The 27,511-nt window shown below is 49.2% G+C and overlaps 1 protein-coding gene across 1 annotated transcript; it reads right to left on the bottom strand.

The window, feature by feature from the left end:
- Positions 1–294: 294 nt before the first annotated feature.
- Positions 295–27,511, bottom strand: OTULINL (OTU deubiquitinase with linear linkage specificity like). Its single transcript, XM_043488792.1, has 8 exons — positions 27,197–27,511; positions 7,245–7,404; positions 7,125–7,156; positions 6,933–7,024; positions 5,564–5,713; positions 3,403–3,531; positions 2,244–2,513; positions 295–1,239 (listed from the first exon to the last, which is right to left on the bottom strand). The coding sequence occupies exons 1-8, from the start codon at positions 27,252–27,254 to the stop codon at positions 1,066–1,068; spliced, it is 1,065 nt and encodes a 354-aa protein (XP_043344727.1). The 5' UTR covers positions 27,255–27,511; the 3' UTR covers positions 295–1,065.

Here is a 27,511-nt window from a genome sequence, read left to right on the forward strand (position 1 = left end):
GCCTCTGTCTCTCTTACTGTTCGTCGCTTCCTCCCATCTCCCCCTGACTGATCCTCTCCCAAGTCCCCTCTTCAACTTTAAGGACACTTGTGATTATGCTGGGCCCACCTGTAGAACCCAGACCACTCTCTCTATTTCAAAGTTAGTGGATTAGTACCTTAGTTCCACCTGCAACCTTATTCTCCTTTGCTGTTTAACCCAACCTATTCACAGGTTCCAGGGATTAGAATACAGATATTGGGGCGGGGGCGGGCATGATTTCTACCTACACACATTAATACACATGTAAATAAATACACATTAAATACACCAGTTTAATATTTTTGTGACAGTTCAATAATTGTCATTCAGTTGCCTTAATCTGTAGAATGTATCTTTTTGGTCTATATAAAACATATTAAACTGGCCAGATGCAACAGTTTAAAAAAAAAAAGTAAAGAGATATAAAACAAACTGTACAACATTACAAAGTAGTGGCTATGTGTATGTATGTGTTTAGATATGTATATATAAAACTATACATGTATACGTGCATGTGAGTATAAACACACACACGCACAATTTTAAAGTTAATCAAAGGGTTCTGGAAAATCAATATACCACAGAGATTCCTGGGAAGGTAATACTTATAAAATAAGGCCATGCTTATGAAGATCCCAAGTCAGTCAAAGACAAGATTCCTAATGAAGAACATAAAAGGTTACAGCCAAAGAAATTCTTTCCCTTTAGTCCTTTTCCCATACTTGTTTTCTTCTCACTTGTTTCCTGTTGTTGTTCTTGTTCAAACTAAATGTCCTTGTGCCCTACTGTGTGTGAAGTGGCCAGAATCTTCACAAACAAGGGCAAACCACCAACCCACAAACCCATTAGTGCAGCTGCGCTGGAGGAAACCAGTGTGAACAAAGGGAAGGCACCACGGGGTCCCCTGTCCAGGGTACCTGCGCTCCTGGAGAGGGAGGTCCCGAGTCCTTCCACGGCAGCAATGCCAGCTTTGGTTTTCTAGAAACACTACTTGCAAGGGTGACTTCTGTCACTGGCGAGAGCTGTAGCCCAGTCCAGCCTGACTTAAAAGACAGGAATGTGGTAGTGGCGGTCGTTCTCGGTCAGCAGGGAGATCTCCGGCCACTCCCTGAGCGACTCCTCTGGATAGCAGACTTCAAAGTCTCTGGAGTTAAACTTGAACAGTCTGAACACTTTTATCTTTACTTCCAGGGAGTATCCGAGTATAAACATATCAATCTGTGGGGAGATGAAAGCAAGGTCACGGATGCACATTCCCAAATGCCCACCTCCCCCTCCAGTGGAGGGAGAGTGTTCTGCAGCTTGTGAGATGATGGGCTCGTGGCCAGACCCGCACGTGAACCGTGCGTGGGTGTGGAATTGGGGACAGACATGGAAGACGTCTGCGTGGAAGGCAGGAGACAAACAGAGAAAGGTCTCTGTAGGGGGATCACAGAGCAAGCTGTTTGGAAAAAATATAAAGGAATGTTTGCAATAAGAGTTATCCCGTTTTCTAACTTTTTTAAAAAAAATCATTTTAAATGAATTAATTTTTATTAAAATGTCAGGTAATTTTGAGTACCTCCTAGGAGAGCAAGGCAAAACGAAGCCCCTTTGCTATGCACATAGAAAAGCATTGTCTGGACTTTTAAAGTTTCAATAACTTTTGTTTACCTGCGCTAAATAACCACATGCTTTCCAAATGTTAATCTCAGTTCACAGCTGGACTTCCTGCCAGGTAACCTCTGTAGTGGGAGAGCCTGTTCCCACCTGAGAGGCAGCGTGAAGGTCAGACAGGCGCCCGGCACTGCTGCTGGCTGGCCACCGAGCTGCGAAGACACAGCAGCCAGTGTGGGGCAGGAAGGCTTGTATCACTCTTCCTGACTGGAGGGCAGTAATACCCACCCACCACCTCTCTGCGGGCTTCCCGGGTGGCTCAGTGGTAAAGAATCTGCCTGCCAAGGCAGGAGACCCAGGGTCGATCCCTGGTCCAGGAAGATCCCCCGGAGGAGGCAATGGCAACCCTCTCCAGGATTCCTGCCTGGAGAATTCCATGGACAGAGGAGCCTGGTGGGCCACAGTCCATGGGGTCGCACAGAGTCGGACATGACTGAAGAGACTCAGCACGCAAGCCACTCTGCAGCTGGTTTTATCACTGCTGACAGTAAACTGCAATCACCTACATGCTCAAGTATTGCCAACATTGTCCTTCATCAGACACACGATTCTTCTGCCCCGATTACCTGCTCCAGTCCACACGTGTCGCCGACAGAATTCAGGTGATTCATCATGAAGCTCAAGGGGTCAGATGAGGTTTCCCGGGTAAACAGGAGTCGAAAAAGACTGGGGATGACCTTTTTGGTCTTCATTTGTTCATAAACCTCGGTGACTTGATAGAGCATGATGAACTTCAGGGCTTCATAAAGTTTATATTCCAGGAGAGCATCAGAAAAAAGGATGTTGCACATACTTCCTCTCTTGTGATAATCTTTAATCCCACTAAATTCAGTCCACTAAAAACACAGATGTTAAGTGAAACTTAGAAGAGAAAGGTCAATACATACACAATTGCATAATCTTTAAAGTACTTGTAAAACAAACCAGGGATTAATGAGGGGACCCATTAACTTTTTATTTTATATTTTTTGACACTGATTGTTGTAGCTCTAAGTATTGATTACTTTTACAACAACAAAGTAACTTAGATAGTTTTTCAAAAATACACTGTCTACTAGGTAGAATACTAAAGAAGTCAGCCTCCTAAAGCTACTTCTAAGGATGTCAGATTACACAAAGGATAGTCCAGTGACAAAGAGTACTAATTAGCATTCTTCACTACTAGCTGTGTGCCAGGGTGGAGTATAAAGCAATCTATGGGTATTTGCTCATTAAATCCTCATAATAACGGTACAGAGTTGAGACTACTCATTTTTTTAGTTTTACAGATCAGAAAGCTGTGGCACTGAAACGGCATTTCCCAAGGAGGATTCATTTCAACATCTAAAATCTGTGTCTTGTAAAAAGCAGGAAAAACTCTTTAGTCAAATGATAACATCTGTGCTGTCCCCGAGTTACTAACAGGGTGCATTCCAAAGGGCATCTCCCAGTGTCTTGTCTGGACCTCACACCACATTTTTCTAGAAAAACGAAAGTATGTGATCGTTAAGGTTGGCTGGCTAGTTAGCCAAAACTGGCCCAACAACCGTGTAGAACAACATTGCTCTCGATCATTACTTGGGAGGAGAACAAAGAGCGGGAAAGGAAATGGTCAGTTACTAGACGAGTGTTTCTGCCTGCACTTCCTTCTCACAGGACACAGAGCGACATGCCTGACATGGGAGGCAAGTGGCTGCGTGTGGGATGCACGCTCTTATTCCTCGTCCTTTCCCCCTGGATACTCACCTGTGTTTTCAGTAATTCCACACATCTGCGTAATTTTCCAAACACATTGGAACCTGTATACTTCTCAGGACCAAAACTGTACTGCTGGATCCAATTACAACCTTGCGAAAAGAGCAGTTTTTCAGGAAGCTTGAAAAGGAAGTAGATGCCAAGAGTGGTCAGTATCTCAGCGTGTCGGACACACAGCTCGGAATATGGCACAGCGGGTAATCTTATCTCATTCAGAAGTCTTCAGTGTAAAAGATTGTAATGGCAGTTAAGTAAAACATAGTCTCTTTTTAGATTTGTGGATTGATTTGGATCACCTTCTTGATTCACAGTTTTACAACAGATGAAAACGTGAATGAACACTATGTCTACAGAAACAATCTTTTTACATAAAACACTTCCCAGACTTCCTAGGTATATCCATTTAGAAGTTATGTTTAACCAAACAGCATTAGCGTAATTGGCCAACCCAATACTTCAGGGAACACATGGATTATAGAAGGGTGCTTTCTGTGGTTCAAACCTAGCTCTTCACTGGTCTGTTGAGAGGTTACTCAACCAGCACTAGTTATGTTACCTCTTAGCGCATCCTCCACTGTAAATGAAGGGCAATCTTATCCATTTTTCAGGACTCTTGTTGGATTAAATATGATCATGGAATGCATAAGAATCTGATCCATTGTGGGTATCTGATCCATCTTCCACCCCGCTGAGCTTGTGGAGCCCAGGGTCTCAGCTATGTTCTCTGTCCTCAGCAACAGGGCTGGCACACAGCATACACTTGACAACTGCTACATTAAACTAAACTACCAAAACAACTCTAAATAAAAGATGTTAAGGAAACAAACCATGTGGAGTTATATATATGCATATACTTTATATTTCTTTGCTTCTCCATCCATGTGGTTAGGCATATCATTGTTGTTTAGTCGCTAAGCCATGTCCGACTCTTTGTGACCCCATGGACTGTAGCACGCCAGACTTCCCTGTCCATCACTATCTCCTAGAATTTGCTCACACTTATGTAACAGGCATATTACATTCAAATAAAAATTAAGGTTATTCATCAAGAATATATTGCCTGGCACTGTCAAGAAAATGAAAAGAAAAAAGACAAGGCACTGGCTGGGAGAAAATCTTTGCAAATGACATATCTGATAAAGCACTTTTATTCAGAATAATAAAGAACCCTCAAAACTCAATTTACAAAGTTGGGTGAAGGATTTAAACTGAGACTTCTCCATGGAGGTAATGTGGGGGGCAAATTAGTACCTGAAAAGGTGCTCAAAATCATTATCTCTTAGAGGAATGCAAACCAAAAGCAGTGATACAAATGCACCCTTATTAGAAGGGCTAAAAAGCAAACAAGAAACCTGAGAATGTAGCAGAATTGGAACTCACATGTTATTGGTGGGAAGGCAAAGTGGCAGAGTCACTTAAGAAAAGACTTGGCAGGTTCTTATAAAGTTAAAGAAAAACCTATCATGAGACCCAGCAATCTCATTCCTAGGTATCTACCCAAAAGGAATGAAAACATAAGTTCATACAAAATCCTGAATGGGAGTATTTGTAACAGCCTTATTCAAGCTGGAAGCACTCCACATATCCTTCAACTCGTGCATGAATGGGTAGACAAGATGTCCTCTATTCATATGAAGGAACGCCACTCAACAATAAGAGCACTGAACCACAAATCCACGGAACAACACGGATTATCTGCAAATGCATCATGCTAAGTGAAAGGGGCAGATTCAAAAGTCTACACAGTGGGTCATTCCACTTCTCTGACATTCCGGAAAAGGCAAAACTAAAGGAACAGAAAACCTATCAGTGGATGCCTGGGCTGAGAGACGGATTGGCAAAAAAGGGATATGAGGGCATCTTTGGGATGGAGCTCACACACTGTGCTTTGGATTAAAGGACCACTTTACTTACAAAAGACAGACGCCCTTCTCAAGAGAAGATGCTGGCATTAAAAACAAAATTGAGTACGACTATCTGAGATGATTTCTTTGCAAACTGGCGTGAGAGACAGAGGACTGAGCCACAGGACCTTCCATCTCCTGACACCGTGTGTACAATACAAAACCACCCGCGGAAGACCCCGGACTCTGTGTTGCAGTTCCCATCAGCATGACTTCTGCCAAATTTCTAGCGTGAGGACCTAACGTACCTTCACAATATCTTTTTCTTTCATCCAGGATGGGAAAGCGAGGCCCCGGCTGAAGATCTGAAACAGCACCGACCTCAGGGCGTCGTAGTTGTCTCTCCTGACTTGTCGAACACATTTAATATGCCGCCGCCAAAACAGCTCCTCGTAAGCCTATTGGCACCAGACGAAAAAGCCGTTCTTAATTCCACTGGACAAGAGACTAAAGGAAGCTAATTCATGGCATCTTTAGCAAGGCGCTACTCCCAAATAAAGTGGACAACAGAAGCAGAACCAGCATGGGTTATGGATGCGACCACGTGCAATTTTCAAGTGACTTTTGTGTGTACAGAGTCCATGTGATGCTATTTTAGTTGATAACTTCCTGGAAGCCCAAGAGTCAGGGAATGTCATTGTGGGGAGAGGATGGCTACAACTTGACTGCAGTGAAAACTATTATATGTACTTTTAAGTCCATGCTAAAGAGTAATTGAAAACTACTTCTTTTTCCTTTTTGACTTTTTTTGGCTTTTGCTAGTGACAAGGTTGACAACACAGTTGGGGATATTTACCAAGACTGGTCTGATGGAAAGTCTGGTCTAAAAAAATCCTCCAAATATTTTATGTCAATGTGCCTGATTCCTTCAAGGACAGAAGTCGCCAATGCATGTGCAGATTAAAAATATATCTTTATTTATTTGGTTGTGCCAGCTCTTAGTTGCAGCATGTGGGATCTTTAGTTGTGGCATATGGGATCTAGTTCCCTGACCTTGGATTGAACCCAGGCCTCCTGCAATGGGAGTCTTAGCCACTGGACCACCAGGGAAGCCCCCTGGTGGGCTTTTAATAGCCCTGGCCAGGAGAGAGCTGAAAAGGGTACAATGCTCAAGTGTCCTGAAATAACAAGCCTAATTTACCCAAGTCCTGGAAGGCCCCAGCGCTAGGTGAAAGGCCTGAAGGTAATGCCTCGTGGCTGTCTGGCTTTTAACTGCAGCCACAGTTGTTCCTGGCTCCATATTTGGTAAAGCACAGTGGAATGCATGGAGAAGGAAATGGAAACCCACTCCAGTATTCTTGCCTAGAGAATCCCGTGGACAGAGGAACCTGGTGGGCTGCTGTCCATAGGGTTGAACAGAGTCGGATACAACTGAAGCGACTTAGCATGCATGCATGCATTGGAGAAGGAAATGGCAATCCACTCCAGTGTTCTTGCCTGGAGAATCCCAGGGACAGAGGAGCCTGGTGGGCTGCCATCTATGGGGTCGCACAGAGTCGGACATGACTGCAGCGACTTAGCAGCAGCAGCGACTTAGCAGTAGCAGTGGAATGTGGGTTTCCTGATTTTTACACACAAATTCTCCATCCACCACGACCTGAATAAACAGACACACACCTTCCTCATCAGCTTGGCATGGGGTGTCTCTCCTTTCCACTCTCTTGCACAATAACTGAGTAAATCAACTTCCGCCTCCACGCTGAGGTTCCCTGAACCAAATCAAAAATACACAGTGGTGAATTTTCCCTTCCCTTTTCCCTTCCTGAACCCTCTCTTAAAATAAGGAAACACAGGTGTGAATATATTTACTTTTGAATCTTCTCTGCAGATATCCAATCCACCTAAAAGATAAATGGAAATAATAATATCAAAGTTCTATTTTGAACAGCAAGGGCATTTTTTAAATTTAAAGATGACAGAGCCACATACCATTTCAGCCGGTGCCCTAAATACAGCTGCAGCCTTCTGAAGTAGCAGAGGATGGCCGCCAGAAATGAAACTGCCAACGTCACCGACCCCTTCACCACTCTCCATGCGGTATCTAAGGCTTGGCTGGTGACTAGTGTCCAGGAATGAACTTGGTCATTTCCTACAAAAATGTAATAACAGTAATAATACTGTAGCGCACAGGGAACTATATTCAACATCCTGGGATAAACCATAATGGAAAAGAGTACAGAAAAGAATGTATGTATGTGTATAACTGAGTCACTTTGCTGTATAGCAGAAATCAACACTGTAAATCAACAAGACTTCAATAAAAAAAATTATGAAGTACAATTACACAAGCCTGCTTTATTTAAGGGGAAGAAATTATACCTGTAAAAGGTCATCATTGATTTAAATAGACATTTTTAGAGCATTTAAAAATTCAACCTAAATACTGAATAATCAGTGTCATACATAAGAATGTGTTTGTCCTACAAAATTCAAGAGGAAAAGGGAACATAGAGACCATGGGTTTCAGAATCCCTCAGAGCTGAATATAAAACCCGTCTTCCCCGGCTTATTCAGCTGTGTGACGGTGGGATCCCTCCATGTCCATGGGGTCTCTAAGAGTCGGACACGACTGAGCGACTTCACTTTCACTTTTCACTTTCATGCATTGGAGAAGGAAATGGCAACCCACTCCAGTGTTCTTTCCTGGAGAATCCCAGGGATGGGGAAGCCTTGTGGGCTGCTGTCTATGGGGTTGCAGAGCTGGAAACGATTGAAGCGACTTAGCAGCAGCAGCAGACACTTATGAAAAATTTTAATGAATTGTTTAAAAATGCAAGGTGTAACGCATTTAAATCTATAAGGTAAGATTTTTACTAAAAACTCTTCGGTATTCCTCTGAAAGGAGGTATAACATCACAGTATAAAGACAGATCAACATATGTGCACATAGTCACTGACTCGTTGATGAACGTTTGGATTGTTTCCACATTTTTCACTCTTACAAACATTCCACTCCACCAGTCCTGTGGACTCATGGTGTCTTTTAGGATAATTTCTAGAAGAGGGAACTCTGGGTCCAGAAGTGTGCACACTTCCAGCTGTGACAGATGTTGCCAGAAGGGCCTCCCCACGCAAACTGTCGGTTAACACTCCCACCAGATGCGCGTGCCTCGGTTTCCCTAGAGCCCAGGAATGGTGATGCTTTTCTCACGGTAACACAGTCACCTTTCTTCTTCCATGAAGAGCCTTTTAGAGCAGCGGTACCCAACCTTTATGGCACCAGGTTTCATGGAAGAATTTTTTTCCATGGACTGGGGAGGGCGGGGTTTGGGGATGACTCAAGCACAGTATATTTACTGTGCACTGTATCTGTTATTACATCAGCTCCACCTCAGATCCTCAGGCATTATATCCTGGAGGTTGGCGACCCCTGAGGAGCATCTGCCTACATCCCACTGGGTCATCCTGGTTTTCTGTGGACATGGAGGGCTTGCAGGCCCTGGGCCGGGGCCTTCATGGGGCACGGCTCTCATTGGTCACAGCCTCCAACCAACATACTGCATTCTTAAAGGTACTGCCCAGCCCCTTGGGGTGTTTGATTTGAGACCCCTGAAATGGGAGCTCCTCCTGAGCCTGAGCCCTCTCAGCAGCTGCCGGGGCCTCCATGGGGACCCACCACAGACTACGGTCTCCTCACACCACACCCACACACATGGACTTCCCTAGCCTCCTGCCCTAAACCTCAAAATTAAACCCCACCTCCAAACTTGGAGAAAGGACGACCTGATCAACTTATCAGAAAAATCATGGGAGGGCTAAACAGTCCCTTTTCGGGAAAAATGGGAACAGCAGCCTAAAGTCCTTGTATTCACTCGGCCCAGGGTACCCACAGGTGTTGGTCAATAACTCAGACCATGAAGGGCCAGGGAGTGGACCACGGGCGCTGCTGTGGGTACCAGCAGGACTCAGGCCTGGAGCTCAGAGACAACAGGAGGTGTTCAGACAACTTCATATGCAAACATTATCAGGAGTGCGGCTTCTCAGTCAAAGGAGAGGAAAACACGGTGTTTTAGTAGGAAAAAGTATGATTTTTAATTAAGTTAATTAAAAGAGCTACAATCTGAGCTTTGTGCCAGACTCTCTGGCACGTGTTTTCTAGGAACTGTCTCATTCGCTCCTGCCCTGGTCCTGTCGTACACGGGGTGGGGGGTTCCACGCCCCCAAGTGTCTGTCCCTTAACTGCGGGAGGGAGGGAGGGAGGGCAGGACCCCCCAGTGCCAGGATGCAGGGAGCGCTGTTACCGTTACCCTGGTACATGGAGCCCCCTCTTGGAGCTGCTGGACGGTTGAAGGAAATACTGAGCTCTCGGTCAGGCGCACAGGAAGTACCCAGCCCATGCTCATTATTATTTTATCACCTGAGGACACTTCGAGGGTGAGAAAGATTAAATAACCTGCAGAGCTGGAGTCCAAACCTGGGCAAGGTCAAGCTGCACGCCGTATTGCTTCCCTACCCACCTCTGAAGGACGGAGCTGAGTGGACCCCTAATCAGCTCTGCTACAGAAAATGGAATCTAGACTCTTTAAAAATTAAAAAAAAAATTCACCTGTAAGAGGATTATAACTCCAAACAACAGATACAGAGGCGAACACCACAAGTGAGGTGCCAAGCAGAAGACTATCATGATCACAACTTTGATGGTCTTGTGAGTCAGATCTCATTTCCCCAAAACCAGCTGAGAGGGGATAAGATCTTCCACGTCAGACTCTTCCTGGGATCCCCCTGGGCCAGCCAGACAGACGGAAGTCAGCACCCGCCCGCCCCACTTCCCCTCCACTACCCGGCACCCTCCCAAACGAGCTGGCCTTGGGGGGAGCCCCCTGGACTAACTGGAAAAGAAGTTCCACCATCAGGGAGTCAGTCTTTCAACATATTCAACAGAGGAGGGAGAACGAGGGTCAGAAACAAGGGGAACTGGGCGGTGGGGGCGGGGTTCTGGCAGTCAAGAAAAGCGCTGCCAGGAAAGACGGATTTGATCTTTTTTAAGGCTCATCAGGAGATAAAAATGAGATTTCTTTTTAAGACTTTTGGGCTGGACCACCTGGGTGGTGGCTGAAAATGAGGTAATGTATAAAGCACGGGGCATTTCTGTGATGCTGGAAAGTGGGTGAAGTAGGTCTCACACATTCCCCACAAACCCATCCCCAGCATTACCACCTGCAGAGACCCCATCCCCCACCACCACACACACAGTCACACCCACACCCATACGCCCGGAAGGAACACCCAGGGAGCTGCGATCTCCTTGGGTGACGACACCAGAGCCTCCTGCAGCCCAGAGTGTGGCCATCTTGACACTGGCATCCCACCTGTGACCGACGAGACCACTGACTGTGACTGAAAAAATTAAAAGCGCCTGTTTTTTTTTCCTGTGGTAAAATTCTAGTTAGAATTTTTTTTTTCCGTTCGCTAAAATGTACCAAAACTGAAATAATTCAAACAGGAAACCAAAAAGAAAAAAAAAACCTGAAAACAAAACTTAAAAAGACACAGAAGAGCCGGAAGCTTGAGTGACGACACTGACAGCACTTTTGCCCTCACGTTCAGGGTCACGCTCCCGGAGACCCCCAGGGTCTGGCTGGCCTCCTACCTGCGGTGGTGCCCCGGGGCTGAGCCGGCCCTCCAGTCCTCCACCCCGTCCACTCCCACCAGGCCACCCGGGGCATCACTGCCCCCACCCTCAGCTCCTCTGCCCCCTGAGCCTGGCCCACTCACACGCTCCTGAAGCAGAGGCAGATCAAGGGCTACAGAGCGGGCCTGGGGGGCAGAAGCTAGGCCTGAGCTACAAGACAGAAAAGGCAGTTCAACTTAGATGTCTGAGACAGATCACATGGTAAGATCACCTTGTTAAAAACTTCCCAAAAAAAAAAACAAAAAAAACCCAAAACTTCCAAGTCCTGCCTTAGAGCAAACAGAACTCTGCTCCTTGGATGGCATCAACTCAATGGACACGGATCTGAGCAAACTCCAGGAGACAGGGAAGGACAGGGAAGCCTGGGTGCTGCAGTCTGTGAGGGAGCAAAGAGTCAGACAACGACTGAGCGACCGAACAACGTCAGCACATGGAACTCTGCTCAATGTGATGTGGCAGCCTGGGTGGGAAGAGAGTTCGGGGAGAACAGATACATGTGTGTGCATGGCTGAGTCCCGTGGCTGTTCACTTGAAACTACCACGACACTGTTAATTGGCTATACTCCAATTAACCCAGAACACCGGGAGAAACCAAAGAGCCTCTTGACGAAAGTGAAAGAGGAGAGTGAAATAGCTGGCCTAAAACTCAACATTCAGAAAACAAAGATCATGGCACCCAGTCCCATCACTTCATGGCAAATAGATGGGAAAAAAAGGAAACAGTAGCAGATTTTATTTTCTTGGGCTCCAAAATCACTGCAGATGGTGACTGCAGCCATGAAATTAAAAGACACTTGCTCCCTGGAAGAAAAGCTATGACAAACCTAGACAGCATATTAAAAAGCAGAGCCATTATTTTGCTGGCAAACGTCCGTCTAGTCAAAGCTATGATTTTTCCAGTAGTCATCTATGGATGTGAGAGTTGAATCACAAAGAAAGCTGAGCACCAAAGAGTTGATGCTTTTGAACTTTGGAGAAGACTCTTGAGAGTCCCTTGGACTGCGAGGAGATCCAACCAGTCCATCCTAAAGGAAGTCAGTCCTGAATATTCATTGGAAGGACTGATGCTGAAGCTGAAGTTCCAATACTTTGGCCACCTGATGCAAAGAACTGACTCATTGGAAAAGACCCTGATGCTGGGAAAGACTGAAGGCAGGAGAAGGGGATGACAGAGGATGAGATGGTTGGATGGCATCACCAACTCAATGGACATGAGTTTGAGCAAGCTCCGGGAGTTGGTGATGGACAGGGAGGCCTGGAGTGCTGCTGTCCATTTGGGTCACAAAGAGTCAGACACAACTGAGTGACTGAACTGAACTGATACCCCAATACAAAATACTTTTAAAAAGCCCTGAAACTTCAAGGTCAAAAATACTTTTAAACTTGAAAAATACAACAGCTATTTCTATCAGCTTCAAGGCCATATTCTGGTTAATTAGCAGGAGACTGGCCAAGAGAGCCTGACAGGTTAGGAAGCAACCAGGGAGAGGGGATGGGAAAGGCCCCCCGCCCCAGGGAGGAGTCAACTGCGGCCACGTGGTTCAGTGGACAGGGAGGGGCCCTGGAAGCCCCCCTCACCCCTCGGTTATTCTACTTCCCACCCTGGGCTGGGAGCTGGACTGGCAGGCAGTGAAGTGAAAAGACACGGTCTCTGGCTCCAGGGAATTCAGGGTCTGGTGGCACGATGCCCTGATGCTGGGAAAGGCTACTTGCCAGCTTGTCCAGGCCCCCAGGTTACACGTCCTGGTGTCAGGGCCCCGCCAGGACTCAGAATAACACAGAGTCCTCATGCTGTCTGCCCCGGTGGGTCACCTCTCTCAGAGCTGAGTTCTGAGACATAAAGCAAAATGTGGTTTGTACGTCCAAAGGAATAAGTGAAGCAATGTGGAAACAGAACGATAAACACACAGAACAAATCCTGTTAGGTCATCGAGGTTTCTGAATAGTCTGGAGCCCGGGGGACCGCTGGAGGTGTTCAGAACATTAGCACAGTGGAGGGACAGCCTGGGTTTCTAACAACCAGCACAGCCTCAGGCTCGTGCAAAACCACAGGTTATTTGGTTGTTTCTGTGTCAGTTATGGGGGAGATAGAACAAATATCCTCTTCACAAATCTTGGAAATGGTGAGGTCCAAAGGTTTTCTACACTTTTGGATTTCAGATATTAATCCTGCTTAAGAAACAACAGTCTTCCACTTAGTAAAGTTCTATAACCAACAACGACAAGATCAGTATCACTGAGGAAGAGAACCGCCAACGAGCAAGCTTTTTATCTTGAAAGTCGTGACCAGTGAGTCACAGGACTGTCAGACAACTGATTTCAAGCTAGGTGCACAGTCCACATCCCCCGGGACTGGGCACGTCCACCCCAGGCTCCTTCCTGCAAACCCAGAGTTCAGCAAATGCAGCAGGAAACGCTCTTTGCCGACGCTGAGAGGACTGTACCACGTTTTTAATGACACCATAGCTCAGTGTCCTCACATACTGGGTGCATCGTTAGGTGTGTTCAATGCCACCTATCACTTGAATTTTCTAACCTTGTGGAGGGGGCTTAAAACCCACCCAACTGCAAAAACACAGAAGCAGTAGGTGGGCTAGGCTCCAGGGATCCCAGAACTCCAGGCAGGCTCCCTGGCCTGGCCCCAGTGGAGACAGCAGGCTGGCGGAATGAGCCTAGGACCCAGTCTTTATTCTGCCATTTTCTAGCTGCAGAACCTCAGATGAGTCATCTGCAAGAGTCTCCCCAACAGTGGAGACCAACAGTGATGCGGGAGGGTGGTAATCAGACACAGGAAGCCTCGAGCGTGCTCACAACATACAGGCCGTGAATCTGCGTAAGCTGTCGGCTGAGCCCCTCCACGTGGTCACCATCAGTGTCTCCACACCTCTGGGGGTGGGAAGTGATGGGAGCTCATTTCCTTTTCTAGGGTGTTTCTCCATCGATCAGATCTATCACTATTCTACGACTACAGATGACGCTGCTCTGCGGGCCAGGTACCGATGCTACCACAGTGAACTGGGAAGACTGGACGTTCCTCCATCCAGTCACACCTGGATAGACTGTCCTCGCGTGTCTGGAGCACGACCAAGGCCGTGCAGAGGACGCTGGTGGGGGTAACACAGGGATCTGACCCAGTTGGGGGAGGCTCTCCTGAGGACATGAGGCAGGGCTGGGACCCAGAGCCTGGACGGGAAATTGAGGGGAGACCAGCAAGGCTGCATCCCCTTGGGAGACGCTGATGCTGAAGAGCAAGGAAAGCCCCCTGCTGGGTTGGAAGCAAGAGGCTGGCGTGACCAGACCTGTCACCACGACGTGCGTCATCACTGCTTGGGGTCACGAGGAACACGTCCAAGTCCCCTTCCACACAACAGCCTCTCAGATTAGTGACCATTTCACAGGGACACAGGATGCTCTGGGCTGGAGGGGCTGGAATCCTACTTGTTCTCTAAGGCTCAAGTCACACCAGCCCCTCGGCAGGATGAATCCCTCCCCCAGTACCCCCTGACCCCACCCCCCCGCCAAGGTCCACACTGCAGGTGGGTTCTGGTCCAGTGTATTCATGACTGTGTCCCCTACGGGCCAGAAAGCCCCTCTGAGGTGAAAGCTGAGCCTTAATTCACTGTGGATCTGGCCGCTGGTGCGCGCGCGCTTCATCTTTGAAGCCCGGAGAAAGCAAGCAGACGCCTGAACTTGAACCTGAGTGCTCCGACTCAAGGTCAGTGCCCCTTGAATTAACTACACAACCGCCTTCCCTGAGTACTTCTCTTCCAAGAATTCAAAACAGTTAACGAGCACAAACTCTGAAGGCAGCTGTCGTCCCACAGTGCCTTGTCCTCTTCTAGCTCAGATACCCCAGGTCTCCCTACCAGGCCTCACTTGACATGGTTTGGTGCAGGGTGGCGGGTGGGAGGGAGGCCTCTTCCCCATCCCTGTGATCCTTCTGGGGATCCACCCCCAACTTAAAGTGTGACCATGGGCAGGAACACACTGTCCTGGGTGTGACGCAGGCAGGAGAGCCATCGACCACGTGACCACTGCTTTGCTCTCCAGCGGAGTCAGCAAGCTTTCCGTGCAGGGCCGAAGAGGGAAGCTTCCAGGCACTGCCGGCCATCTGGCCTCCGTCCCACCCGCTCAGATGGGCCACCAGAGGAGTGGAAGCAGCCATCAGACAATACACAGTGGGGCGGTGTCCCAAGAAAACTTTCCTAGGGACGCTGAAATGTGAATTTCATGTAAGTTTCACATGTCAGGAAAAGGAATTCCTCTTCTGACTATTTTTTCCCCCCTAACTATTAAAAAAAATGTAAAGACCTTTCATAGGTTGCAGGCCACAGAAAAAGTGAGTGGCCCTTGGGCTGTGGTTGACCAGACTCGGTATCAATGATCCGTTCGCATTATTGCAGTCTGTGACTGTATTAGCAGTCAGCCTACCATTGACCTGAAGCCCTTGAGACCTGCTGCTCCCTGTCTGCTCAAGGGGGCGAGGGGGGGAGGCGCTCTTGTCCCCCCTGTCCCCAAACCTCCAGGTGGAAGAATTTTCCTGGAGGTCTGGTACTGGCCTCCACTCCTCTCCCCTTGCTCTTTCTTGAAGGTGGGAGACTTCTCTGACAGCAGGTGTTAAGACCCTCTGCTCAGCTCAACCCACTACTGCCTGCCTGCAGAGAGGGGCCCGGGGGGAGGCCATCTCTCTGGGAGAGAGGCCTGACCTCTGAGGGGTCAGCACACCTCAGGCACTGCCAGCAAGCCCATCTGGCCACACCACCTAAGACACAGGATTTTACTACCCAGCTGATGTTAAAAAAAAAAAATCCCTGACTCCCATGTCCACCTTTTGGTAAGTTCAGAACCTGGGGAGGGAAGCAAGGGCTTATCCACTTCACAGGGCAAGCTCTCCGAGCCCCAGCAGCTGGCACACATCCCCACGAAACTTCACATCACTGGACTCGGCTCACTGCTCCCACTCAGCTTCTGTGATGCTCTGTCCCCCTCTCAACTCTTAGACCTTTAAAGATCAAGCTTGTCTTCCACACCCCAGCACAGATCATTCATGAACACATGACCCAGGGAGAACTAACGGGACACTCTGAGACAAGCCACTTTCGCCCCACAGTGATTTTTCCATTCCTCAGAATCATCTGGCCTCTGTCACTAATGATTACTAATCCTTCTAATTGGCTTCCCTTCTTCAACACCATTTCCAGTCTGAAGTTGGTGGTGTGTGTTTTTTGTTGGTTTGATTTTTTTTTCCCCACAATGGACGTGTCATTTTTAAAAAATCTTTTGGGCTTTTCTTAGCTGTAGGAAAGACCCACATCCTGGCAGCCAGGGGGGTCAGCTGGAAAGGCCTCTAAACAAGTGAGAAGGCAGTGAGGCATCGCTTATTGCACCATCCCAGCCAGAGGTCTCCGAGAGCTGGTTCTCTTGGAACCAGGAACCAGCCTCACACGTGACCCCAAGCACCGCCGGAACCGACTGAGAAGTCAGGCTTGGCCCACGAGTGATGGGAGCCCACGGCGGGGCCCTCCCTGTCCTCCTCCTCTCACCTCTCAAGGACCCTTCTACCTTAACGTGGTCCTTCAGGTCTGCTCTCCTAAAAAGAAAGCAGAGGCTTCAGAACAAACGTCAAACATTACAGAGCATCGTACTCAAAGTCTTTGCCAACAAAAGTCCACGTAGTTAAAGCTATGGTTTTTCCAGTAGTCATGTGCGGATGTGAGAGTTGGACCATAAAGAAGGCTGAATGCCAAAGAACTGATGTTTTTGAACTGTGGTGTTGGAGAAGACTCTTGAGAGTCCCTTGGAGTGCAAGAAGATCAAACCAGTCAACTCTAAAGGAAATCAACCCCGAAGACTCATTGGAAGGACTGATGCTGTAGCGCCAATACTTTGGTCATGTGATGCGAAGAGCCAGCTCATTGGAAAAGACCCTGATGCTGGGAAAGATTGAAAGCAGGAGGAGAAGGGGATGGCAGAGGATGACATGGTTGGATGGGATCACTGACTCAATGGACATGAGTTTGAGCAAGCTCCAGGAGTTGGTGAAGGACAGGAGGGGAGGCTGGCGTGCTGCAGTCCATGGGGTCACAAAGAGTTGGACATGACTTTGCGAATGACCACCACCACAAAGTCTATTGACCAGGAACATCCTTATCACCTGGGCATTCAGAAACGCAATCCTCGGGCCCCACGGAAGTAGAATCTGTGATCTACAATATTCCCAGCAAACTACGTGTTCACCGAAGCCTCAGCAGTACTGCCACGGATCAGGGAATCACCCTGGCCCTGGCCTTACCTGTAGAGAATTTGATTTATTGGCCAGGGTCCTGGCGCCTTTTTAAAAAAAATCCCAGATGATTCCCATGCATCACTGGTGCTGAGACACACTGCTCTGCAGTCGGGGCTTCCTCCATCCTTGCCTATTTCTGTTAGTTCAAATATATCATCATCTGCCAGTTAATCTCCAAAACTACCCTCAGGGGAAACTGCACAGATAGAAGAGCCTCACGGGTCACATCATCCAACAAGTTTAAGTGCCCCCTGTGCTGTGTGCCTCTTCCCCTTTGGCCAAGGCGAGGGGCTACTTCCACCAGTCAGTGGCTGTCTTTCCAAGGCTTGGAGCTACGCCAACCAAAAAAGGAACTTTGCTGTAATTAATAATAAAGGAGCCTAACTGTATATTAATGTGACCTCCAGGGAGGGTGACCCACTCCTCCTGACTTGCCCGGGACCTCCCCAGTTTTAGTGCTGAGTGTTCCTCATCTGAGGACACCCACGGTCCCAGGTAAGCCGGGGTGGGTGCTCTCCCCACCTCCGGGCCCGCCGGGTCTGACCCTGATTCCTCCCTGCTTTCGCGCCTCTTCAAAGCTCTTTGCTCCAAGATGACTGGCTGCCCTCAGCATCTCCATCAGCGCTCACCCCTGCCTCCATGCCCACCATTGGGATGCATTCGTCCCTGTCTGGGATGCTCTACACTCTACTTACTCTCCAGCTCTCAGCTCAGAGGTCACTTCCCAGGGCCAAGCTTCTCCAACCCCATCCCAGCCCCACTCGCTCACAGCACGCGGTGTCCTCTTCCTTCACGGCACTCATCACAGTTTACACAACTGTGTTTGTGTTTGATTAGGGTCTGTCTCCCCATGTAGGTACATGTCTTAAGGACTGGAATTGTTTCTGTTTTCGCTCTGCTTTCTTGGTCCCTAGAAACACAGTAGACAGTTCATAAATATTTGTCGAATAAATAAAATGAATCAATGGAGTCAGAATCCAGTCTGTGTGTCTCCAGGAGAGACTGCCAGCCAACCCCAGAACTGTTGTCTCTTCTTCTACAGAAACAGAATCTTGACTTTGGCTGGATATGCAGCTCCTCAGAATAAAGACTACATTCCACCCTCCCTATGTGTGGGTCTAGCCATGTAAAGAGGGGTATGTACTCCCGGCCCTTCTTCCTCCCTACCAGCTGGAATGTAGGTGTGATGAATGACATTCAGCAGCCATGTTGGATTAAGGAGGAACTGTAGCTGTAAAAGCCATGCAGGGTGGAAACAAAGTGGAAGGAGCCTCAGCCTCTGACACCATGGAGGCCCTTCTAGCTCTGGGGAGCCACCTCTAAACTGCCATGAGAGAAATAAACTTGATTCACTCATTCGGGGTTGCTCTGTTATCCCACCATACCTGATCCTAACTGTCTTTATCTTGCCCATCCCTTCTGACTTGTAACACGCATGCCAGAAATGGTGAGCCACCAGTCTGTTTCCCCTTCCCTTAATTACACTCATGTAAATAGAAAGCAGCAAGTGAGGTGTGAAGCCGTCACCTAGTGGGATGGCGTCAAGGCAGAAGGATGGGCAGGCCCCAGGGAGTGAGGAACTTGACTCTGGGTCTGGTCCTAGACGGCCGGCCGAGGAAGCTGGAACTCAGCTCCCTCCCCTACAGACACAAGGAGGCCAGGCCAGTTACCGCCATTTCCCGTCATCCTCCAGAGGTCTCTCCATGTTAACATGTTTCAGAGTTTTGCTGGCAGAACTGTCACGTGACGGCACAAGGCATCAGATTTTAAGAAGCTGTGAGACAACTGAAGTTAAACTAGACTTGAGCTTTCTTTTTTATTCATGAAGGGTGGCACTGAGGGTGAAGAAGGCAGTCCCTGGCTCTCCCAAAGCCGAAACCAAAACAAAGGCTTTGAGGCCAAGAAAGCGTGTTGAGAGGTGCCCACAGCCACAAGATAAAGAAGACCTGGAGGTCATCCGCCTTCTGGCGGCCCAGAACACTGCGGCTCAGGAGGCAGCCCAAATATCCTCGAGAGAGCACTCCTAGGAGAAACAAACTTGACCACTAGGCCATCAGCAAATTCCCTCTTTACCACCGAGTCAGCTGTCAAAAAAGCAGAAGACCACAGCACACGTGTTCACTGTGGATGTCAGGGCCAACAAGCACCCAGTTCAACAGGCTGCGACACTGACGTGGCTAAGGTCAAAACCCGGACCAGGCCTGATGGACAGAAGAAAGCCTGGGTTCAACTGGCTCCTGACTGTGACGCTTTGGATATTGCCAACAAGGCTGGATCATCTAAACTCAGTCCAGCTGGCTAATTCCAAATATAAAAGTTTTCACTACTTAAAAAAAAAAATGGACTTAAAACATTACTCAAAACTTGCACCACAGGCAAGATGCCCTGAGCGTGGACAGAAGACACATGAGCCCTTGACAAATGCCAGCATACACTCCGCCCCGAGACGCCCCTGCCTAGGTCTGCAGGTCTATCACACGCTGACCTGAGAGCACAGCCTTTCCCACAAAGGCCTCCATGGAGGTGACCAATTTCTCAAAGACATCAAGAAACAAAAGAGGAAGCTTGAGGAGCCTGGGGCGGGGGTGAGGGGTCTGCAGCTGCACATGTTACGGGCCCCAAACTGTGAATGCATCAGTGAGGTCTGTGTGGGAGAGGACGCTGGAATATCAAAGCCCGAGGAGCAGGGCAGTACTAGGTAGGTGTACAAGCGGTGTCTGTACTAGTCCTTGTCATGACAGTCAGCTGAGCACCCCAATAGGGGTTTAACAATGCTTACGGAACGACACAGAGGGCCACACCATAGATAGAACCCATCTAATAAACTCATTCTCAGGTGGAGTGATTTTTCTCTCTACTTCAGATTTCAGAGGAAGGAATCAATACAGCCGAGTCTCGCAGGGCTTTAGGTGCAAAAATTGAGGGACGCCACATTTATGCAAATAATTCCATTGGCTACATTTGCATTTCAAGATGCCGGGCAGCCTTAGCTATGAACCGAACTCCCAGTTCACCAGTTAAGTAGCAAGTAGAATGACACCAGCACCAGCAACCCCCACCTCTGGATGCTGACTGACGCTCCTCAGCATGCTGCCCTGGCCATCTCTCCCACTGCCCCCACCTCTCACCTGTCCTGGCAGCCAAGCTGGAGGACAGAGAGCACCCAGGTCTCCTGGCCCTTCAGAGCTCTCACAGCACAGCGGAGGCCCTCCTGGGACCCCCTCCCTGGCAGTCCAGTGGCTGAGCCTCCTCGCTCCCGAGGCAGGGGGCCCAGGTTTGAGCGCTGGTCAGGGAACTAGACCTCATGCACTGCAAGGGAGGGTTTGAATGCTGCCCCTGACCAACCTCGCCCGCCGTAACTAAAGATCCTACATGCCGCAGCGAAGACTGAAGCTCCCAGGTGCCGCAACTAAGACCCAGCACAGCCAAATTAAAAAAAAAAACTTAGCAGGAAAAAATAGTTGAGGCTTTTCTATGGGATTCCCTCGTAGTTCAGTCGGTAAAGAATCTGCCTCCAGGCAGGAGACCTGGGTTCGATTCCTGGGTGAGAAAGAGCCCCTGGAGAAGGAAATGGCAACCCACTCCAGTATTCTTGCCTAGAGAATCCCATGGACAGAGGAGCCCGGTGGGCTCCAAGTCCATGGGGTCCCAAGAGCCGGTCGGACACAACTTGGTGACTCAACAACCAATCACAGGCCAGGAAATATACCCACAGTGCGCCTGGTGTTTTCTAAGACCGGGAAGAAGTTCAGTTCACTTCTCTTCAACCTGAGGGATCAAACGCTCCAGGGAACCCTCTCTGCCCTGGCTTGGAGGCAGGTTTACACGTGGTTCACAGCCTGTGTCCCCGCCCACCTCACCTCCTGAGCCCCTGGGGACCTGGCCTCTGCCCACAAGGCGTGGTGGGAACAGGGGTGCAGGGCCACCGTAAGGGGCACACGAGAAGGCAGGATGCAGGACGCGTGGCTCGCTTCCTTTTAAGAGAAAAAGACAGCTGTATTTGATTCACAGTTCACAAGATTTACACAAATGGGTGGGGCTCTTGCCCCCCACCCCCACCTCACCCCCTACAATCAGGGCAGCGCCTCCAGACAGCCTGTTTGATGGGCCTGAGACTGAGACCCCCAGTGTGTTGGGTCCCTTCCAGCCTCCTGGGCTTGACATCTGACGTCCACCTTGACCTTTGAGGTGGGGCCCAAGGCATAGAGTCCACCTGGGGTGCCTGAGTCCTGCAGGCCAGGGCCAAGCTGGGCTGGGAAGGCTCCTGATGGCTCTGGGGGCTGCAGGCACGGAAACCCCACCCAGGAGGCCAAATGCAGGTATCCAGGCAGCTACTGGTGCTCGGGGGAGGGGCTGGGATTCTGCTTCTCTCTGAATTGGGAGAGGACTCTCCTGAGAAACTGACTTCCAATTATGTTATTTCTCCATCTGCTGGAAGACTGTGCGTACGTGCTAAGTCACTTCAGTTGTGTTCGACTCTTTGTGACCCCATGGACTGCAGTCCACCAGGCCCCTCTGTCTATGGGATTTTCCAGGCGAGAATACTAGAATGAGTTGCCATGCCCTTTTCCCAGGGATCTTCCTGACCCAGGGATCAAACCCGAGTCTCTTACGTCTGCTGCATTGGCAGGCGGATTCTTTACCACTAGTGCCACCTGGGAAGCCTGCAGGAAGACTAACCCTAACTAATAGTCAATAAAAAAGAAAAAAAAAAAAAGTAACAAGGGGATTTCCCAGACGGCCAATGGGTAAGACTTTGCCTTCCAATGCAGAGGGTGCAGGTTGGGTTCCTGGTCAGGGAGCTAGAATCCCATATGCCTCACCACCAAAAAAAACTGAAACGTAAAATGGAAGCAATTTTGTAACAAATTCAATAAAGACGTTTAAAAAAATGACACAGGTAAAAAAAAAAATCAGTAACAGGGTAAGCAGAAAGAGCTAATAAGGTGTTTTAAATGACTATGCATCTAACAATTCCACATATGCTCAAAGTCAGAGTCACCTGGCTAAATCAACAATAAGACTTACTGTTAAATTCTTAATTCAGAGATTTATTGAGCGTAGCATTTTATGTGCTACAGTTTCTGGGACTGTTGTTTATTACCTGGGAATCCCAGCAACAGTACTAACAGACAATGGTCCTCAGTCTTCTAGAAATGAACATAAACGTTTTATTATCCTCTTATTTTAAACATGACGGCACCTGTCTATTCTGGCTCGATTAAATGAAAAAGTAGAAAAATAGAGTGTGACTCATATAAAAGGTCACTGGAAAAATGAGTACATACACAAAAATTTTTCCCTGTTGACTTAAGGTAAAGTGACATTTAAATGTTTTTCTATTAAATTAATTACAAATCAATAAATGTATATACAGCCTCTGTTTTGAGAACAGATTGTCCTAAGTAACTGAACATTTACCAGAGGATTCAAGGGGACAGGAGAGAAAGGTCAAACACACCAGTCCATTAACTCCTTTAAAAGGTACATAGAGACTTCAAAGCTGTGTATAAAGAAACACACGTGTAGGAAGTTTTAGCTCGATAATGGTGACATTTTCATAATCTTCTTCCGTACACAGAACTGTGAGTTCCCTTAAACAACAACAATGGTACGAAAATGATAACCCAACTTTACTTTAGAACAGCTTAAGTGTGATGAGGTAACCTTGGAAGCTACCGTTTTTCAGATGTAAGACTTGGACCATAAAGAAGGCTGAGTGCCAAAGACTTGCTGCTTTCAAACTATGGCGCTGGAGAAGATTCTTGAGAGTTCCTTGGACAGCAAGGAGATCCAACCAGTCCATCCTAAAGGAAGTCAGTCCTGAATATTCATTGGAAGGACGGATGCTGAAGCTGAAACTGCAACACTTTGGCCACCTGATGGGAAGAACAGACTCATTTAAAAAGACCTTGACGCTGGGAAAGACTGAGGGCAGGAGGAGAAGAGGACAACAGAGGATGAGATGGCTGGATGGCATCACTGACTCAATGGACATGAGTTTGAGCAAACTCTGGGAGACAGTGAAAGAGCGGGAAGCCTGGCGTGCTGCAGCCCATGGGGTCACAAAGAGTTGGACATGACTTAGCAACAGAGCAACAACAAGAAGCCTCGGAAACCAGCGTGTCCCCAGGTATCAGTCTGACCGTTTCAGGAGACAGAAGCAGGCGGATGGTTCAGAATCTGTTGTGGGAGGGGCCAGGCTGCACGGTTTGAATCCTGGCCACCACTTACTAGCTGGAAACTCTGAGGAAATTCCGTGACCATCCTGGGCGTCACAGGGTGGTGGTTGTAAAGATTACATAACACTCTCCATGAGCAGTGTCTCCGAGTCCAGCACATACCCGCTGTTACTGTGGCAGGGACAGCCTGGGGGCTGTAGACTGAACGCACCCACTCAAGGGAGCCAGGGAAAAAACGTCACTTTCAAATTCAGTAGTTGTGCCAATGAAGAATTTCTACTCAGCTAAGACACATGGTACCACAGTTTACATTTTATTTGGCATTTAGTCCATCTCACAGACACAGATGAAGAAGGAAATGGCAACCCACTCCAGTATTCTTGCCTGGAGAATCCCATGGACAGCAGAACCTGACAGGCTACAGTCTGTGGGGCCGCAAGAGTCGGACACAACTTATCGACTAAACTACTACTACTAAAATTCGCATTAGGAGAAGGAAATGGCAACCCACTCCAGTATTCCTGTTTGGAGAATTCCATGGACAGAGGAGCCTGGCAGGGTCACAGAGAGTCAGATACGACTGAGTGACTAACACTAACACACACACACACGCACACACACACACACAGGGAAGAGCAGAAGAATAAAAGTGCGACGCGAACAGGCCGACATAAATAGCAGCTGTGGACTACTTGCAAAATTTGAAGCACTCTGCTGTGGGCTTCTGGTGTGGGCATGTGTTTTCAATTGCAGTGTTTGTTTTCTTTTTCCTCAGCTTTCAAACTGTTTTTTTAAGGAAGGGAAACCTTTCTCTTCAAGGTTCCAAACAGCACACAGAGCACGGGAACCAATTACTCCTCTGCTCCCGGCCACCACGGTCCCTCCCGGGGTCCCCTGTGTGTGGTTCAGCTCCTAAAAGCAAAGACCTTGGAGGCACGGGCAGTGGGACAAGCTGCCGGCTCTCAGCTCCCCTCTGCAGTCCGAGAGGAGGAGCGGCTGGGTGTGCCCTACCACCCTCAGCCTCCACCTGCTGTCGGGTCACCAGCTCTTCTGATTTGCCCTCTCACCTGAAACTCAGAGACGCTCTGCAGGTAAACTCACCTACCTGCCCCAGGTGGTACCTGTGATGACCCCAGGGACCAGGCCCGAGGCTGCGTAGGGCGGGTCACAAAACACCTGCTTCAAACATAAAGTAGGTCACCCCTGAATGGCTCTGGAATAATGGAATCCATGATATTGAGGAATACACATTTTAATTAACAGGAAAGTTAGTTAAATCGGAAAGTGGGGGCATCTACAAGTTTGTGCAGGACACAGTTTCATAAAATGGGAATAAAAATAACAACTACCTTCTAGTATAATGATCACTGTAAGAATAGCAGCTAACCTTTGAGAGCTTATTAGAGCCAAGCATGGTTCTAGGCCCTTCATACATAATAAAGACACAAGTAGCACTCAGACACATTAGCCATTACCATTATCTCTAAACTCTTTGTTTAGCACTGGACTCTTTTCCCCAAACAAAATATTACCCAGAGCAGCATATAAAACAAGAAGAGAAACACAGGTTATTTAATATGGAGCTTGAGTGAGGGGACTTGGCTTTTGGGGCTCCCTCCATCCCACATCAGATGTTTGTGTCCCCCAGGTCAACTCCCAGGGACCACAGGGAGCCCTGTGGCTCCTGAGAACACGGTTGAAAACTCATTTATCCCCGATTCTTTGTACTAAACAAATGGAGATGGGCCTCTGTCAGAAACCCCAGCAGTGCCTGAACCAATAGGAAGTTAAATACCTCGCAGGGTGGCCAGAAGCTAGAGGAGCCCCAAGGAGTGGTGGGCACACAGCCCCTCCTCAAATGCCAGACCCGCCAGGGAAACGCTGGGACTGGTGAGCTTAGTCGCACTTCCCTGTTTCTTCCCATCTTCTCCTGCAAATGACCGATGGGGCCTCTTCCTGGTCTAATATTCTGCTGCTGACAGTGTCTTTCCCATAATACTGCGCATGTTTAGTTCATGATTCTCAGTATCCAAATACTTAAAAAGAAATAGTTAAAAATGGCTACCAAAAAACTCCTTCCATCCCTGTCTGTTCAGTGGGTTTTCTTCTGCTGTTGCCTGTTTTATTACTGTCAAATAATATTTATTAACATTCACTATTATCGCAAAAGTGAATCTTGGTCTCTTACCAAAAGTCTTAAGGGTAGGTAAAAAAAATCGAAAACAAAAAAACCTGTCTCCACCCTAGCTTTGGCAACTGGATTTAAAACTTTGTCCATCCCCCCCCACCCCCCCCACCCCCGTTCCCCACCTCCCCACCCCCAAACATGACCAGCAAAGAAGGCAAACTATGCTCTTAAGTCCATGTAGGTTATGTTTTGGAGAAAGTTTTCCATAACCTGATCTTTGAATCACACTCTTCCACTGACACACGGACTGCAGTCTCCATGGGCTGAGGCTGAGGAAAGAATTCTCTTTGCGCTCATAGCGCTGGCACACCCTGAACTTGGTGCGTTGGCAGGGAAAATTCCTGGCAACTCCATTAGGCCCAGAGTAAGACATCTTTCCGCCTCCCCAGCTAGCTTTTTCCAGCTGTACCCCTACCTCCACTTCCATCTCTGCTCTCTGCCAAAATAAGCCACGGAGAAGGGAAGAAAAATCACATAATAAAAAGTTCAGATGAATACACCCGCAGAAAATATTTGGCTAATTCTATAACAATCCAAGGTGCAGAAAGGTTGAAAAATGAGATCGTTCTCCAACCTTTTGGGAGTGGGAGGTACGTCAGTCACCAGAATTCTAGACTGGGAGGGGCTTGATGGATCAGCTTAGCCGTGTGCCTTCGTTTTCAGGGACCAGGACCCAGAAATCCCGAATGGTAGACGTCTAGGCACACGGTCCTGGGCGGAATGATGTCTAGAACTCCTGACCCTGCTGTTTTCCCACCACACCCATCAAACTGCTGTGTGAATTAAAAGCTCCTGCCCGGACCAAGGACCCCCAATTAAGAAACTGTCCTAACAATTTCCCATCGACGCTGCAACAGGCGAGCGCTCTCCCCAAAAGCACCGGTGGGTGGGTTCTCACCCCCTGGGGTGGCTTTCAGGGAAACACGCAAACGGGAACGTGCTCCAAGCTGAGAGGCAGCTCCCCTTCCTCAAACTTGGGGTTCAAAGGAGGGAGGGACAACCCCCTCCCCCTGTCCGGCGAGGGAGGAGACCCTGGCGACCTGGGGCCATATCCAGCTGCTGCTCCTGCCCCCGGTGACATTTTTGGGGTATGTTTGTTTTTGTTTCAAAAACCGGGAGTTTTCTCCGTTCGCTCATCGGGTCTCAACTGCCGCGAAGGTGTGGACCACATCCTCTGCCGGCAAAGCGCGAAACCCGTCCACTTCCCTCCGACAACGACCCAAAGAGAGAGAGATCTCAGAGGGGACGCCGTCGCTCGTCGGCGCCGGGACGCCCCCCCCCCGCAAACCCCGTCACACCGCACCCCAAAGAGAGCCCGCGCTCTCCGTCCGGGAACCTGGCAGCGCCGCCTCGGCGGGTCGCTCGCCGCCTCGAGACCCGCACCAGCCCTGCCCGCCGGGGCGGGGGCGGGGGCGCAGCTCCCGACAGAGATGCGCCCCCCGACGGCCGCCCCAACGCTGCACCCGGTTCCCCTCCCCACTCCCCCGTACTCCCCACCCCTCGGACCGCCGGTCCCGGGCCCCCCGACGCCAAAGGCTGCGCCGACCAGGAGAGCGCGTCCCCGGCTGCCCGCTCCGCGGGCCCGGGGCCCACCTGAGGCGTGGTCGCGAGGCCGCTCCCGCTCCTGCGCGGGGCTCTTCCGCGCCGCCATGCCGGCCGCGCGCTGCCGACGGGCGCGGAGCCTCGCCCGCTGGGTCTGACGGACGCGGCGGCCAGCGGCCGGCGCCCGCGGCTCGCTCCCAGGCGGCTGGCTGGTGGGCGCTGGAGGAGCGGGGCGGGGACCGCGGTCTGAGCTCCGGCCCCCGGGCGCCCCGGGGGGTTCGACGGACGCGCCGGAGCGCCAATGGGAGGCCGCGCAGCGACAGGGGGCGGGGACAAGTGGGCGGGGTCTGGGGAGTGGGCGGGGCC

Source organism: Cervus canadensis, chromosome 16 (genome assembly GCF_019320065.1).
Source record: "Cervus canadensis isolate Bull #8, Minnesota chromosome 16, ASM1932006v1, whole genome shotgun sequence".
Lineage (NCBI taxonomy): Eukaryota > Metazoa > Chordata > Mammalia > Artiodactyla > Cervidae > Cervus > Cervus canadensis.